At 41.0% G+C, this 13,104-nt stretch overlaps 1 protein-coding gene across 1 annotated transcript; it reads left to right on the forward strand.

Annotated features, from left to right (window-relative positions):
- The first annotated feature begins 2,702 nt into the window (after window positions 1-2,702).
- Window positions 2,703-6,113, forward strand: SNAI2 (snail family transcriptional repressor 2). Its single transcript, XM_081874933.1, has 3 exons — window positions 2,703-3,057; window positions 3,571-4,116; window positions 5,700-6,113. Exons 1-3 carry the CDS (start codon window positions 2,979-2,981, stop codon window positions 5,879-5,881), a joined length of 807 nt encoding a protein of 268 aa, XP_081731059.1. The 5' UTR covers window positions 2,703-2,978; the 3' UTR covers window positions 5,882-6,113.
- The last annotated feature ends 6,991 nt before the right edge of the window (window positions 6,114-13,104 follow it).

A 13,104-nucleotide genomic window follows, 5' to 3' on the forward strand; every position in this document is an offset into this window, starting at 1 on the left:
CTCTATTCTCCCACCTGGAATACGTGTCCACTTTTGGGCATCACAGTTTAAGAAGGATATTGACAAGCTAGAATGTGTACAGAGGAAGGCACCCAAGATGACCAAGGGTCTGGAAACCAAGCCTTATGAGGAACAGTTGAAGGAGTTGGGTATGTTTGGCCTGAATAAGAGGAGACGGAAAGGAGATATGATAGCCATCTTCAAATATATCAAGGGCTGTTACACGGAAGATGGAGCATGCTTGTTTTGTCCTGCTCCAGAGGCTAGGACCCAAACCAATAGAGTCATTGTTACAAGAAAGGAGATTCCAACTAAATATCAGGAAGAACTTTCTGACAGTCAGAGCTGTTCAACAGTGGACTGTCATGGAAGGTCGTGTTCTCTCCTTCATTGAAGGTCTTTAAACAGAAGTTGGATGGCCATATGTCAGGGATTCACCTATGTTTCATTTACATCTTGTCATCCTCCTGAAGTTGTATGGTTCTATAATTCTGATGTTGTTGGACTCCAGCTACCATCAACTTCTGCCAGCATGACTGGAGGTCATGGATGATGGGAATTGTTGCCTAACATCTGGAGGGTCATATGTTTCCTAGCCCTAGTGTAAAACAAGAGAGAAAATGGTGAAGAACGTGAACCTAGCTTGAGCATGAAATTCTAAGTTCGGAGCAGAACACACACAAGGATGAAGCAATGAAAAAGCAGGGAAGCTGCTGCCAAAGAAGCAGATTTCAAACTGAGATTTCAGGGGTGAGAGAGGCGATCCAACACTCCAAAGTAATTTTGGGCTGTATGTGTGTACATATTTACTTGGGAGTAAAAATGCTTAGAACTGGGCTTTATACTTGCACCCTGTCTCGATCCTGCCAATTGAACTGAATAGACCATAGCTTCTGTGTCTTTTTAAAGTATTTTTTAAAAAAAAACTTATGCACTTTGCTATAAAGAAAACACACTGACGATTTTTCAGCATAGGTGTTCTTAAAGAAAAAAAAATATCAATGTAAACCACTCATGGATAAACACCAGCCTTGGAGCCTGTTAACAGTTGAATTGCTACATGAAAGCAGATAACTTTACTTCTGCACTTGTTTTGGCATCTCCCAGATAAAGAAGTTATGCAGCTTGACAAAGCACTTTGCTCTTACAAGTCTTAACAGAACCACAGAGATTTTTCCCCCATGTCTTCATTCCAACACCTGTTGCAGAGAAGGCTGGGGTGGTCTCAATGCAACTTCCCTCCACACTTCCTTCATTCTATATATACACCCGTTTTATAGCCCTCAGTCTACTGGTACATTTTGTAGTACAGCTGAGTAGGAAAATATAGGTTTCAAGTGCACTCAGAAGTGCAAATATTCCCTACCCCCCAAATGAATTTTAAATGTTTAAACTGTGCTTGTGTTGCTCAAATCCTTTCCATGCCTATAGGTTTGTTGGTTCACAGAATCATTGAATTGGGAGGGACCCGGAAGGGTCATCTAGTCCAACTCCCTGCAATAGTTGAAGCTGTTGACCCAAAAAAGCAGCAGCAAATGAGACTGGTACTGTGTATGACCACAGCAAATAAGTTTACTGGACAAGCAAGAAGATACCACATGGTACATCAAGCTACTCCAAACTAAAGCATGAACCTTTGAATATTCTGTGCTGGCTAAGATGAAACAGGAATGATATCTTTCAACTGAAGCTGAAGAAAGTGGCTGTCTTAGCCATTCCTTTAGGAAAGGGGAGCTTGAATGTGCTGGGACCTTTGTGCATTCCTCAGTCACTGTCAGCTAATTGAAAATGAGCACAGAATTAAATATGTGCAGCCAAATAATTTCCATTTACGGGAGTGGCTCAATTTCCTCCAGAAGGGAAATGTGCAACATTGCACTGAGAAATTGGAAAAAGTCCCGTGCAGCTTCATCCATTGCATATTTACTCAGACGCAAGTCCAACTGAGGTCAACACAACTTACTTCTGAGTAATCAGCGTGCAAATGGTTGCAGCCCTTTTGTGAATTCTGCATATCTCAATTACTGTCTTCCTGTTTTGCGTCTGAGTTGTGTATATGTTTTGTCTTACAAAATGTCCCTGATCCAGCTAAAAATCAGTGCACAATTACAGCAATGGGTCTTAAACGGAACTAATTTTAGTTGGATCGGGGCCACGGCACCTCATTGCCAGTTCTTCAACAGCAAACACAAAATATTCCCTTAATCTATTAAGCATCTTGGCTCAACTCCTCTTCACTTCCAAAAATAGCAAGCCCCACATGACAAGCCAAAGACTCTCTCGTTAGTGTCTAAAAAAACTGGACTGTTTATCTTGGAATAACTTCCCCTCTACCCTCTGCCCTTTGCCCCTCATCATGAACAGTTTGTCCTTAGCATTTTCATTATCCCACATCTGGAAAGCAGCCTTGTTTTTTGAAAGAATTAATGTTCACTTTGTTGGGATGCAAGGCACTTCAGAAAAGGTGAGGAAGTACAGTGAAATCTAAACTTATCCCTTACTGAACCTACTTAAATTAGCCCCACTAGTAGGCAGGAATTCTAAGACATTTTCTAGGCTCCCTCTGACAAGAGATTCTTCTTCCTCTGTTCTTCACAGCTATCCCAGTGGGAGGAGTTGAAACCTGACCCAAGTCCTCAGCTCCTAGAAGGGATTGGATCCTCCTTGCGAAGAGCAAGGAATAAGTCTCTTGGCCAAACAGGCAGAGTTTGTAAAAGAACTTCAGCAAATCAGGAGTGATTGGATGAAAAGGAAACCCCTGACCCTCCCCTCCTGCACCTGACGAGTGGGTATTTACAGCACTTTGCAAAGAGCCCTGCACTACACAATTTTACTGCATGGGGTGAGCAGAGAGGACAATGCTGTAGAGGACCAATGTGCAAGCAGTGATTCTGTCTGCTGCTGCTGCCCAAAAGCTGGGGACCGTTATTCTGAAGCTGAAAGGAGGTTTCAGGAAGAAGGCAGCCCTGCATTTCAAGATGCCACGATCCTTCTTGGTCAAGAAACATTTCAACTCTTCCAAAAAGCCAAACTATGGTGAACTGGATACTCACACAGGTAATCCAAGGCTGAAAGCTGTATTCTAACTGCTCTGATTGTTGTTGCTGAAGTGGGACTTTTCATAGTCTGGTGCAAACTTTTAACAAACTTTTTTACAGATCTCTCTCCCCCCCCTCTCTTCCTCCCCCCTAAAAAATGTCAGTGCCAACAGAATTAAAACTTAAACTTAGGAGTTTGCTTCATTGCCGGGAAAAAAATTTCTCCCTGTTGCAAAACGAGTGACTTGGAAATGTAAGAGAATGGTGTGGATTTTACTGCTGGATTTCCTCTGGCTGCAGCAGAGGCTTTGGGAGGAAAGCTGTGACTTTGAGCAGACCTCCCAACTTATGTAAAGTTTTATCTAAAGTTACAGAATGTTACATTCATTCTGTGTGTTTCATTGGAGCAGACAAATGTCAGTAGGATTTCATCACTTCCAATCTCCATGAGTATTGGATATATTGTACTGCTGTTATAAAGAGAAAAATCTCTGTTGTCTTAAAACGATTCTCTCTTTTTCTTTTCTTCCAGTGATCATTTCCCCATACCTTTATGAGAGCTACCCCATGCCTATCATTCCACAGCCTGAGATCCTGAGCTCAGTTGCTTACAACCCCATCACAGTGTGGACTACAACTGGGCTGCTGCCTTCCCCTTTACCCAGTGACCTCTCACCTCTCTCCGGATACCCTTCGTCTTTGGGAAGAGTCAGCCCACCTCCACATTCTGACACTTCATCCAAGGATCACAGTGGCTCGGAGAGTCCCATTAGTGATGAAGAAGAGAGGATCCAGTCCAAACATTCCGACCCTCATGCAACTGAAGCAGAGAAATTTCAATGCAGCTTATGCAATAAGACCTATTCAACTTTCTCTGGACTGGCGAAGCATAAGCAGTTGCACTGTGATGCCCAGTCTAGGAAATCTTTCAGCTGTAAATACTGTGACAAGGAATACGTGAGCCTAGGAGCTCTTAAGATGCACATCAGGACCCACACACTACCTTGTGTCTGCAAGATCTGTGGCAAGGCTTTCTCTAGACCATGGTTACTTCAAGGACACATCAGAACACATACTGGTAAGAGGGAAAATGTGATTGTGCATAGCATGTATTGCTGCAATAATTCCATTTTTAAAAATCCATAGGGCTTTATGATCAATTTCATGTTTTCCAGTTATACTGTTTGCTCTGCTAACTGTTCACCAGACTCCTTTTCTTTTTAAATCATTTATGAGTGGGTCAGCTTATGTACTGGTATAACACTTTTTCACTTTAGAGAACTTAAAGTTTGCTTCGGCAAGCTGTCACAAGACAGGGATCCATTTGACCCTAAGAATTCCATGCTTCAACATGAGTGTTGGAACACGCTTTTGGAAGGAATGCAGGTGCAAGGTAGACAGATCAGACAGCAAACAAGAGAGAAGGAAGTAAGCAGAAATACCAGGTTCCCTATGCAATAATCTGCAGTCAGGCATTGTAGCTAAGCAATGCACACAGTAAACCCCCTTAGTCAGCATATAGGGACATAATTTTGCACTCTAATCAAGTGTGTAGTTCTTGGAAATGAGTTCCACAGAAAGCAATAAGTCTTACATGTAAGAAATATGTGTGCTGTAGAAAGTCATTTAGAAGATCTGGCATCTCAGTGCTAAACACAAAGGACCTGATCTCATGAAGTAAATCCCACAGAAATAAATGGGAAGGATTGTATTTCAAATAGAAGTTCCATTCCATTGACAGTGCAACTGGATTCCAGATTAATGGGTTTGAAGGCATAGACGAATCTGCAAACTGCAATCCAAAGCTGGAATTTTATGTACAGTTACCTAGGAGTAAGTCCCATTGAACTTAATACAAGATGAATGTCACTGTGAGCAACGAAAGTTAACCTTAAGACAAATTACACTCTGATTCAAACACTTATCATAGAAAGAATTTCTGATTTTCTTCAATGGTACTAAACACCTTAAAGTTGCAGTCCTGTGCTTCATTCAGTAGGGGGAAACTCCACTGAGGACAGCCAGCCTAATTTCCAAAGAGAATTTGGCTGCATAGCCTTTAAGCCCCACTAAACTCAGCTGCACTTACTTCTGTGAACAATGCCTAGGGCCAGAGTGTAAGTCAAAAATGTTCACAGACTTGAGCAGCTTGTGCATTAATTGCAAACTTTTATTGATCATGTGCAAGTGAGTCCTCTTGCTACTCCTTGTCCTGCCTCTGTTCCAAGGAAGCAGAGTGCAATGTTGAAGCATTCAATCTGATGGGAATTCTGCCATTCACACCAATGGCATGTAAACTACAGCCTTGGGCAGCAGTAGGCGTTGCACAGGATACAGTAAATGAATGGAAGGAACATATGAAGATGCTGGGTGGAGCCCAGCCTGCAGGCACTGGCTGCACCTGCTGAAGCAGAAAGTGTCAGTGGCTTGTCATTCAATGCACCATGAATCCTGCAAACTATGAAAAGTATGAAATAATGAATGGACAGCCTACAGTGTAATGAATGGACCCTTTAATAATATATAGAACCCAAACACCATTTTCACAGGCACAATTTTTTTTTTTTTTATTCCTCTGCAAAACGACTTGTCCCATTTATACAGAAAGTTCCTTACTTGAGCTTTAAAATGATTAAACCTCTTTTGTGTATTTCTTTCCAGGAGAGAAGCCTTTTTCGTGCCCTCATTGCAACAGAGCATTTGCAGACAGGTCAAATTTGAGGGCCCACTTGCAGACCCATTCGGATGTGAAGAAATACCAATGCAAAAACTGTTCAAAAACTTTCTCCCGAATGTCTCTTCTGCACAAACATGAGGAATCTAGCTGCTGTGTAGCTCACTGAATTTGCCTGGGCTCTGAACATTTCTCTACTCCTTTTCAACAGAACAGGAGGAACCCTCAGTCCTGGAGGCAGTATATATTTTACTTCCCAACTCAACAACTCCACTGGAAGATGCAAATAACATCAAATTGCTTTTTAGTTCAGTTGTTAAGCTTGACAATTGTGTGATACAAAGGAAATCAAAAGATCTTAAATAAGGGAAGATGGAAAACCCAAATGGACGACTTTTTTTTTTTAAAAAAAAAAAAATTACATTCCAAAACTAAGTTTTGCCAGATACCAAATATCACAGGTGCTTTTCAATGTCTTCTATATCAAGTCATTATGTGGTGAATAGGACCATGGTATTTCTTAGAATAGTGTGCTTCTTGATCAGCACCCTGAATTGTCTTCAGATGTCATCATTAGAAGAGAACAAGAATGTATGTCCAGTTGTCTTAACAGTATGTGCCTTAGTAAAACTATCACTGCAGACATTCCTAGGCACATGCTTGATACACACTTCTTTTTAAAAAAACTATTGTGATTGTTAACTTGTGATGTTGTTGTTGTTTTTATAAAAAAAATGGGAATAAGTGCAAGCATGAGGGTTAATGGGATTTTGACAATGGATTTCTTAAGAGCTTTTTTTCCTAAATGCACAAAGGAAATGCAATAGCCTGAGCAATACCCTCCAGTGCCTTTTTTTTAAAAAAAGAAAACGAATACCTTTGTTTATTGACATAATGTAAATAGTTTTATTTTTATATGGCTGAATGTGTTCCAAATCAAAATATTATCTATAGCCACGTCTATAGATATCTTGAAGAAAGTATGGATACAAATTGTATTGGTTTCTAGAAATAATTTTTGTATAAATAAACATTTTTAAGAAATACCTGTGCAATTTCTCCTCCATTAGGAGACCCAGAGTCCCATCTGCACCCACGTCTCCCCACACACCCCAACACACACATGGACTCTGGTGCTGATTGTCAGTAGGGAAGCATGACAAGTGGGGGTGGGATCTCTGTGTACAGGCTGGAGTCAGTGTTAACTAGGTCTGTAGGTCTTAATCTCTATGGCTAAGGGCTGATCAAAGAACAGTCTTCAAGACCCTGATAAAAATCCCATCTCTGAAGTTTAACAGAGTCATGCTAGTAACCAGTGAGGATACGATCTTAGAAATGAAATCTTGCACCTCTGGGTTCCCTGGAGAAAATGCAGTAAAATATGAAAATGAAGTAAACTATGTAAGTGCCAATCTTGAAATCCGTTCCTCATAACTGTAGCAAACTGATAAGAAGTCCTTTGTTAAAAGCAACTAACCATTTTATCTTGATTAGAAAACATATTGTTGCATAATTAAGGATAAATAAAAGTATGCCATCTGACTGTACACTGGTCTCACTACACACCAAGTGGTCAACGGACATATCAAGCCAATCTGATGGCTCCAAATGAACTGTGGATTTAAATGCACATCCAGAAGCACAATTGCATTGACTGATGTGCTTCTGATTTCTACACTTGGGATTTCCCTTGCTATATCAAAGCTCACTGGCCCTGAAACTAATTTCTTACTGCAAATGCTTGATTTCACATTAATCAGCAATACCTCCAACCCCTTTTTAAAAGCTTATTTCCAAATTTTTAAGTGTTCTTTCCAAGCAATAAATGCGACAATTTAAATCAAAATATGGTCGTTGTGAACATTGCTTTGTTAGGCACCTTCATGAAAGGGACAGTATTTTTGTAGCCCATTTTTGTGCCTGAAATATGGCAAATAAGCCATTTAAGTGGGATTGCAATGGATACCCAGCAAGATGGAACTGCTCAGTTTCCCCACCAAATAATGCTGTTGTAGCAATGATCTTTAGAGCTGATGACATCTGCAGATATCTATAGGATCAGGGAGCATGATTACTTTGAATGCAGGTTCAGTCTGAAGATGATTGAAAGCACCCTCCTGTAACTTGTACCTTTTATGCTTGAGACACTCCATGGCCATCAAAAGCATTCTGATTGTATTGTGACATGAACAATAATAACAACAATAATTCCCATTGTAGTGGCTGGCCTTCCGGATTAAATCATCAGAAAAAATGTAGTGTGGTTCAGCAAAAATAGAGGACCTTTTAAGTCTCATTGATTCAAGCCAAGAGATTTAAACATGTGTTTAATTCTCCCATTTTAACCATTAGGACTTTAACCTTAGACACTGTATTTCATTCCCTAGGCGCAAATACATGCATGTTTTCGGCCACTCTGTGATCCATATAACAACCCTGCATATCCCCATATTACATACAGAGAGCTGAGCCTGAAAGGTAACCAGATTGCCTGAGACCATGTAGATCTCAAAGTTGAACTGGGGACCATCCATCTCACACCTCATGCGCTTAGCAGCTCTGCTGTACCTCTGATAGAGCTGCCATCATTTCCAATCATTTCCAGGCCACAAGTTCCAGCAGGCACACAATACTAGCAGTGGCTCCTGCTACTTCAGCACAAGGAAGTGGGTGGTGTAACTTGCTCAAAGGTCCAAGGGGTTCCCAGGCTCAGTCTATGAGCTAGCATTTCTTCAGAGAACTAGCCAGAGACACTAAACCACAAAGCAGTTGTAAACACTGGATTTTTTTTAAAAAAAATTAGTGGCTTGACTTATGTTTTCCAGGATTTGACTCTGTCATTGTGGCATGGTGAATGACACAAGCAAACCCTGTATCAGAAGTGTGAATAACGCTTTTACGTGCCCCAGATCAAATTACATAGGCATGAGTCAGGGCCGCAGCATCTGCTCTGCAGTCCTAAGAAGAGTTAAAAAGTAGGTCAGTAAAGAAAGCAGATGAGACTGAACACAAAGCATCTGGTTTCTTCCATGAGATGTCATTTCATTACCATTGTGTTTCAGATCGCATGGTCTTTGTAAGAGGACTCTGCAGCAGGCAGTTGAAACACCCCCATCTGTTACTCTGTACATTAGCAGGTAAGGACAGAAGCAGGATTTTAGTTTTGATCCACAACAAATAAGAATGCAGTACTTACCATTCCAAACAGCGCATCGTAGCTCCGAGAAATAGTGGTTGAAGCCCACAAGCCATTTTCATGGGCGTGTGAACCAATTTCATCCCACTGCTGTCAGTGAATCCATGACAGTTCAATATGGCTTCACTTGTCCCATAACAATGTTTATTTTCATAAAAATTAATTTAAATATCCCACCAGCAGGAAAGTTGCAACTAGGGTATGGTCTGAGAGCACATGAATCAATGTAAGAAAATAAATAAAATCAATTAAATACTGTTTGGTATTTCTTGGAGAGCTTCTTCATATGATTTAATCCCACCCCAGTACAAGAAGTAGTGTCCATGAATGTAGAGCGTCTATTTCCCAGAATTATTTTTAATATCATCTCAGTTTGCCTGGCACTTCGCAGCCAATCAATCATCCACATTAGTCAAGTCTTCCAATATTTTACATTGTTAAGTGTGACGTGCAGTTAACAAATTGCAAACTAAACAAACACTGATGTTCTAGTTTTATTGTTTGTTAAATAAAATCCTCTTACTGGATTTTGGACAATGTTGTCATTCAGCCCAGCAAGGGTGGAATGAGGCACCAGAATATTAAAACGGCAAATACCCACGAGCAATATGAGTTTAGAAGTGTTGCTAGCATTTGATCCCAAAGGTGAAGAACAGCGAATGCCTTTTATCAGGCCAACTTCTGTTCTGAACTCTTCATTCATCAAGAAGAATGGAAAGCAATTAATTCTGAGCCATAAAGAGTCTGCCTACAATTACCATTCTGTTAGGATTCTAATCAAAAAATACTGTTACCTCAAATGCACATAATATAAATTGTTGGTTATTATTAAAATAAAAATCAGTGTGAAGCTACCCAAATTGCTTTAGAAATGTTAGGTACTTTGTTGAGCTGCTCTACATGTTGGAGCTAATCACTTTGATATTCTAAGGTTTCCAATCACTTTCTGTTTGTGTCAGCTTTTCCTTTCCATGACAATTTCTAAACAGTAAACCTGTGTGAAAGTTACAGCATTGACAGAGGCTCAGTGTAGCATTGTTTCCTATCTGCTTTGGAGACATTTTGGTTTGCTTCAGTTCTGCAAAGGCAATTTCCTGCTGCAGTTTGCGTGAACTTCCAATAAATTTTTTCTGCCACAGAAAACAGGCAAAGAATGAATGGGCATGAAGGGGTGGCAGAAAGGATAGTTCACTGTTTTAGCGACATTTCAGCTACAACAATAGAACCACATCCATTTAAAATTATCCACTAACCTAAAATAGTTAACATACTCTTTAAAAAGTATGCCTACCAATTCCCATGTGGCCATTAGTTTCCTGTATTTTCAAAGGTGGGGTACATAACATTTTAAAAGAATATGTACGAATATAGCAGGTGTAGGGACTCCCCATGTCACACCCCATCTCTCTAGGCCACATTTATCCAGTCTGGCTTTCCACTCTCCTGAAGTACTTTTGCATCCATCTGGTGCTTTAGCACAAAACAGAGCCAAACTTGCTGCCACTTTGTCCCTCCCCACTTATCTTGTGGTAAGCATCAGCAATGCTTTAGAAGGGGTCAGGTGAGTGGCTGTGCATCACAATGCCACCCACTGCTGTGTTATGTGTCAAAATTGCCAGTAACAATCAGATGGAGTGTTATAGCAGGACAAGGTACACAAGTGGTAGGCAGCTGTCCTTCTGCTCCTTGAAGCCCATGACCAAACTGAGAAAATGTTTGAATTGATCTTCAAGCCCCTTGAAAAAGCTTTCAGGAATAAGATGACATTAAGTTAATACAATGGCAGTGTTCTGTACACTTTGAAGAATATATTTCCCTGAACGTCAGTCAACTGGAGACCTTGTAAACCAAGTTCTGAGGCAGGAATTCTGGAAGATCAGCTCTGGCACAGAAGTTTCAGCAACCTATTTAAAGTACTCATGACGTGAAGGACGCCAAGCCGCCCATATTCCTAAAAGCTGCAGTGCATGAGAAGCTCTGCAGTAGCAAAAGACTATGATGCTGTCTGAATGCTTCCATAAAGTTGTGGCAAAAGAGGTCAGAAAGGTAGTTGCAGAAAGTGGCAGGATCTGTTGGAACAAAAGCTTCCCTCCTCCACTCCAAGAACAATTACAGTGGTGCCTCGGGTTACAAACACCTCGGGTTACAGACTCCGCTAACCCGGAAGCAGTACCTCAGGTTAAGAACTTTACCTCAGGATGAGAACAGAAATCGCGGCATGGCAGTGCGGCGGCAGCAGGAGGCCCCATTAGCTAAAGTGGTACCTCAGGTTAAGAACAGTTTCGGGTTAAAAACGGACCTCCAGAACAAATTAAGTTTGTAACCAGAGGTACCACTGTACAGGGTTTTTCTGCTTAAGTTAGTCCCAAATAACAGAGATCAGCTGGAGCACAGGCTCCATGTGAGTTCATGTGTGCATGGGCTGGCCAGCACTGCTCTGGCTAATTCCTCTCAGACAGGGCTGGAGACATCAACATCTGAGACACGGCTTGGAATGAAGATCTAGTTTGGGCATGCTGAAAGTGAGACTTTGGTGAGTCAGGCAGGCAAAAAATATTGAAGAGGCAGGTGGAAGCACGGATGTGGGTGAAAGGGGAAAGGTCATGAGGAAAAGAGATGAAGCTGTTTGTCACCACCAATGAACAGGTGGCAGTGAAGCATGCATGCAGCACAAGTCAATGTTGCAAATAAATTTGTGAGAAAATTGAACCATGCCTATGAAAGCTTGCAGGGAAAGAGGCATGCTTAACTGGAAGTGAGCTGTGGTGAAGAAAAAGAAAAACGGCCAAAATGCCAAGGTTACCACCAACCAAACTTTATACGAAATGTTCATTTCATTGGTGAGTGTCTGAAAGAATAAACCGTCTTCAAGAGAATTGGTCACCTCTGCCACAATTACATCCCACCAATTTTTTAATTTCCATTTGTAGCTGCCCTGAATACACTCCCCTCAACTCCACTCAACAGACCTGGAGGGTGAAAGATGCTGTACTATTATAGTAGTAACCATTTTCACTTTTCTCCATCTCATAAAAAATATGAGAGATATTCTGGCCACAAAATGTTGTGCTTGCATTATTCTAGGAGTTCAGCAAGGAATCTGCTGTTGGCTCACCCTATATCAGTACTAGGCCTTAAAATATAAGTCAGTTCCTCTCCCAACCTCCACACCTTAAAAGAAAAAATCTCTTTTTTGCACTGTAACAATTGCTCACAAATAGGAATGTGACATGATGGACGACAGCAGAGAAAGACAAATTTGTGGTGGAACACTAATGCATGAAATGACGAAAGAAGAAAATGTCTTTTTATCTGTCTGCAATTTTGTTTTCTTCATGCCTGCTTTTAGTGAAGAGACCGACTATATGGCGTAACACCTCTGCAATAACTCATCATGACTGCTGTGACCTTTGCTGCTTCAGCCGGGCTGATTAGCTGCAGATTTCTCTTTCCTAACATCAGCTGACAAGTCAGCCCCTATGATTCTGCTTTGTTATTTTTTGTAAATATATCTGAATCATACAAGGATCTTTTGTGTTCCCCGTCCCCCTTTCGTGGGGAAAATAGTAAAGCGGGAATGGAAAATTAAAATAAAATATATTTCACAATTAACCTTTCACATATTTCTTTCTTTTTTTAAGCAAGAGATCTGTTGCAGCAGATCCTATTTCCTAGCTGTGATTTGTTTTTCTTAAATATATATATATATAATTTCTCAATAGTACTCTCTTTTTTGAAACTATACAAATACTTCTCTTGTAGGCTCTTTCACAGTATAAAGAGCAAGCTATTCCTAAATACCAAGTTGTCAATAGGGTCACATTATCTGCCAGACAGTAAATAAAAAGTGGGGCCTGGGGGGGGGGGAGTTGCATTATGGCAGAGGCACCAACATGGTGCCCGTGGCACCTGTGAAGTCTCTGAGCCCCACTCACTACCCTATTGTTCATGTGTGGTAGAGCTGCCTATCTTTTTCTCCCTTGAAATGCACATAGAGCTGAAAGAGGAAGTTGAAGCAGTAGCACTCTTCCCCATTTCCTCTTTCAACTACACAGTGGTACCTCGGTTTATGAACATAATCCGTTCCAGAAGTCCGTTCTTAAACCAAAACCGTTCTTAAACCGAGGCACGCTTTCCCTAATGAGGCCTCCCGCCGCCGGTGCCCTTTCACCGTTCGGCTTCCGTTCGTAGACTGA

The sequence above is a fragment of the Podarcis erhardii genome (genome assembly GCF_964252035.2).
Source record: "Podarcis erhardii genome assembly, chromosome: 8".
NCBI classification, from domain to species: Eukaryota; Metazoa; Chordata; class Lepidosauria; order Squamata; family Lacertidae; genus Podarcis; species Podarcis erhardii.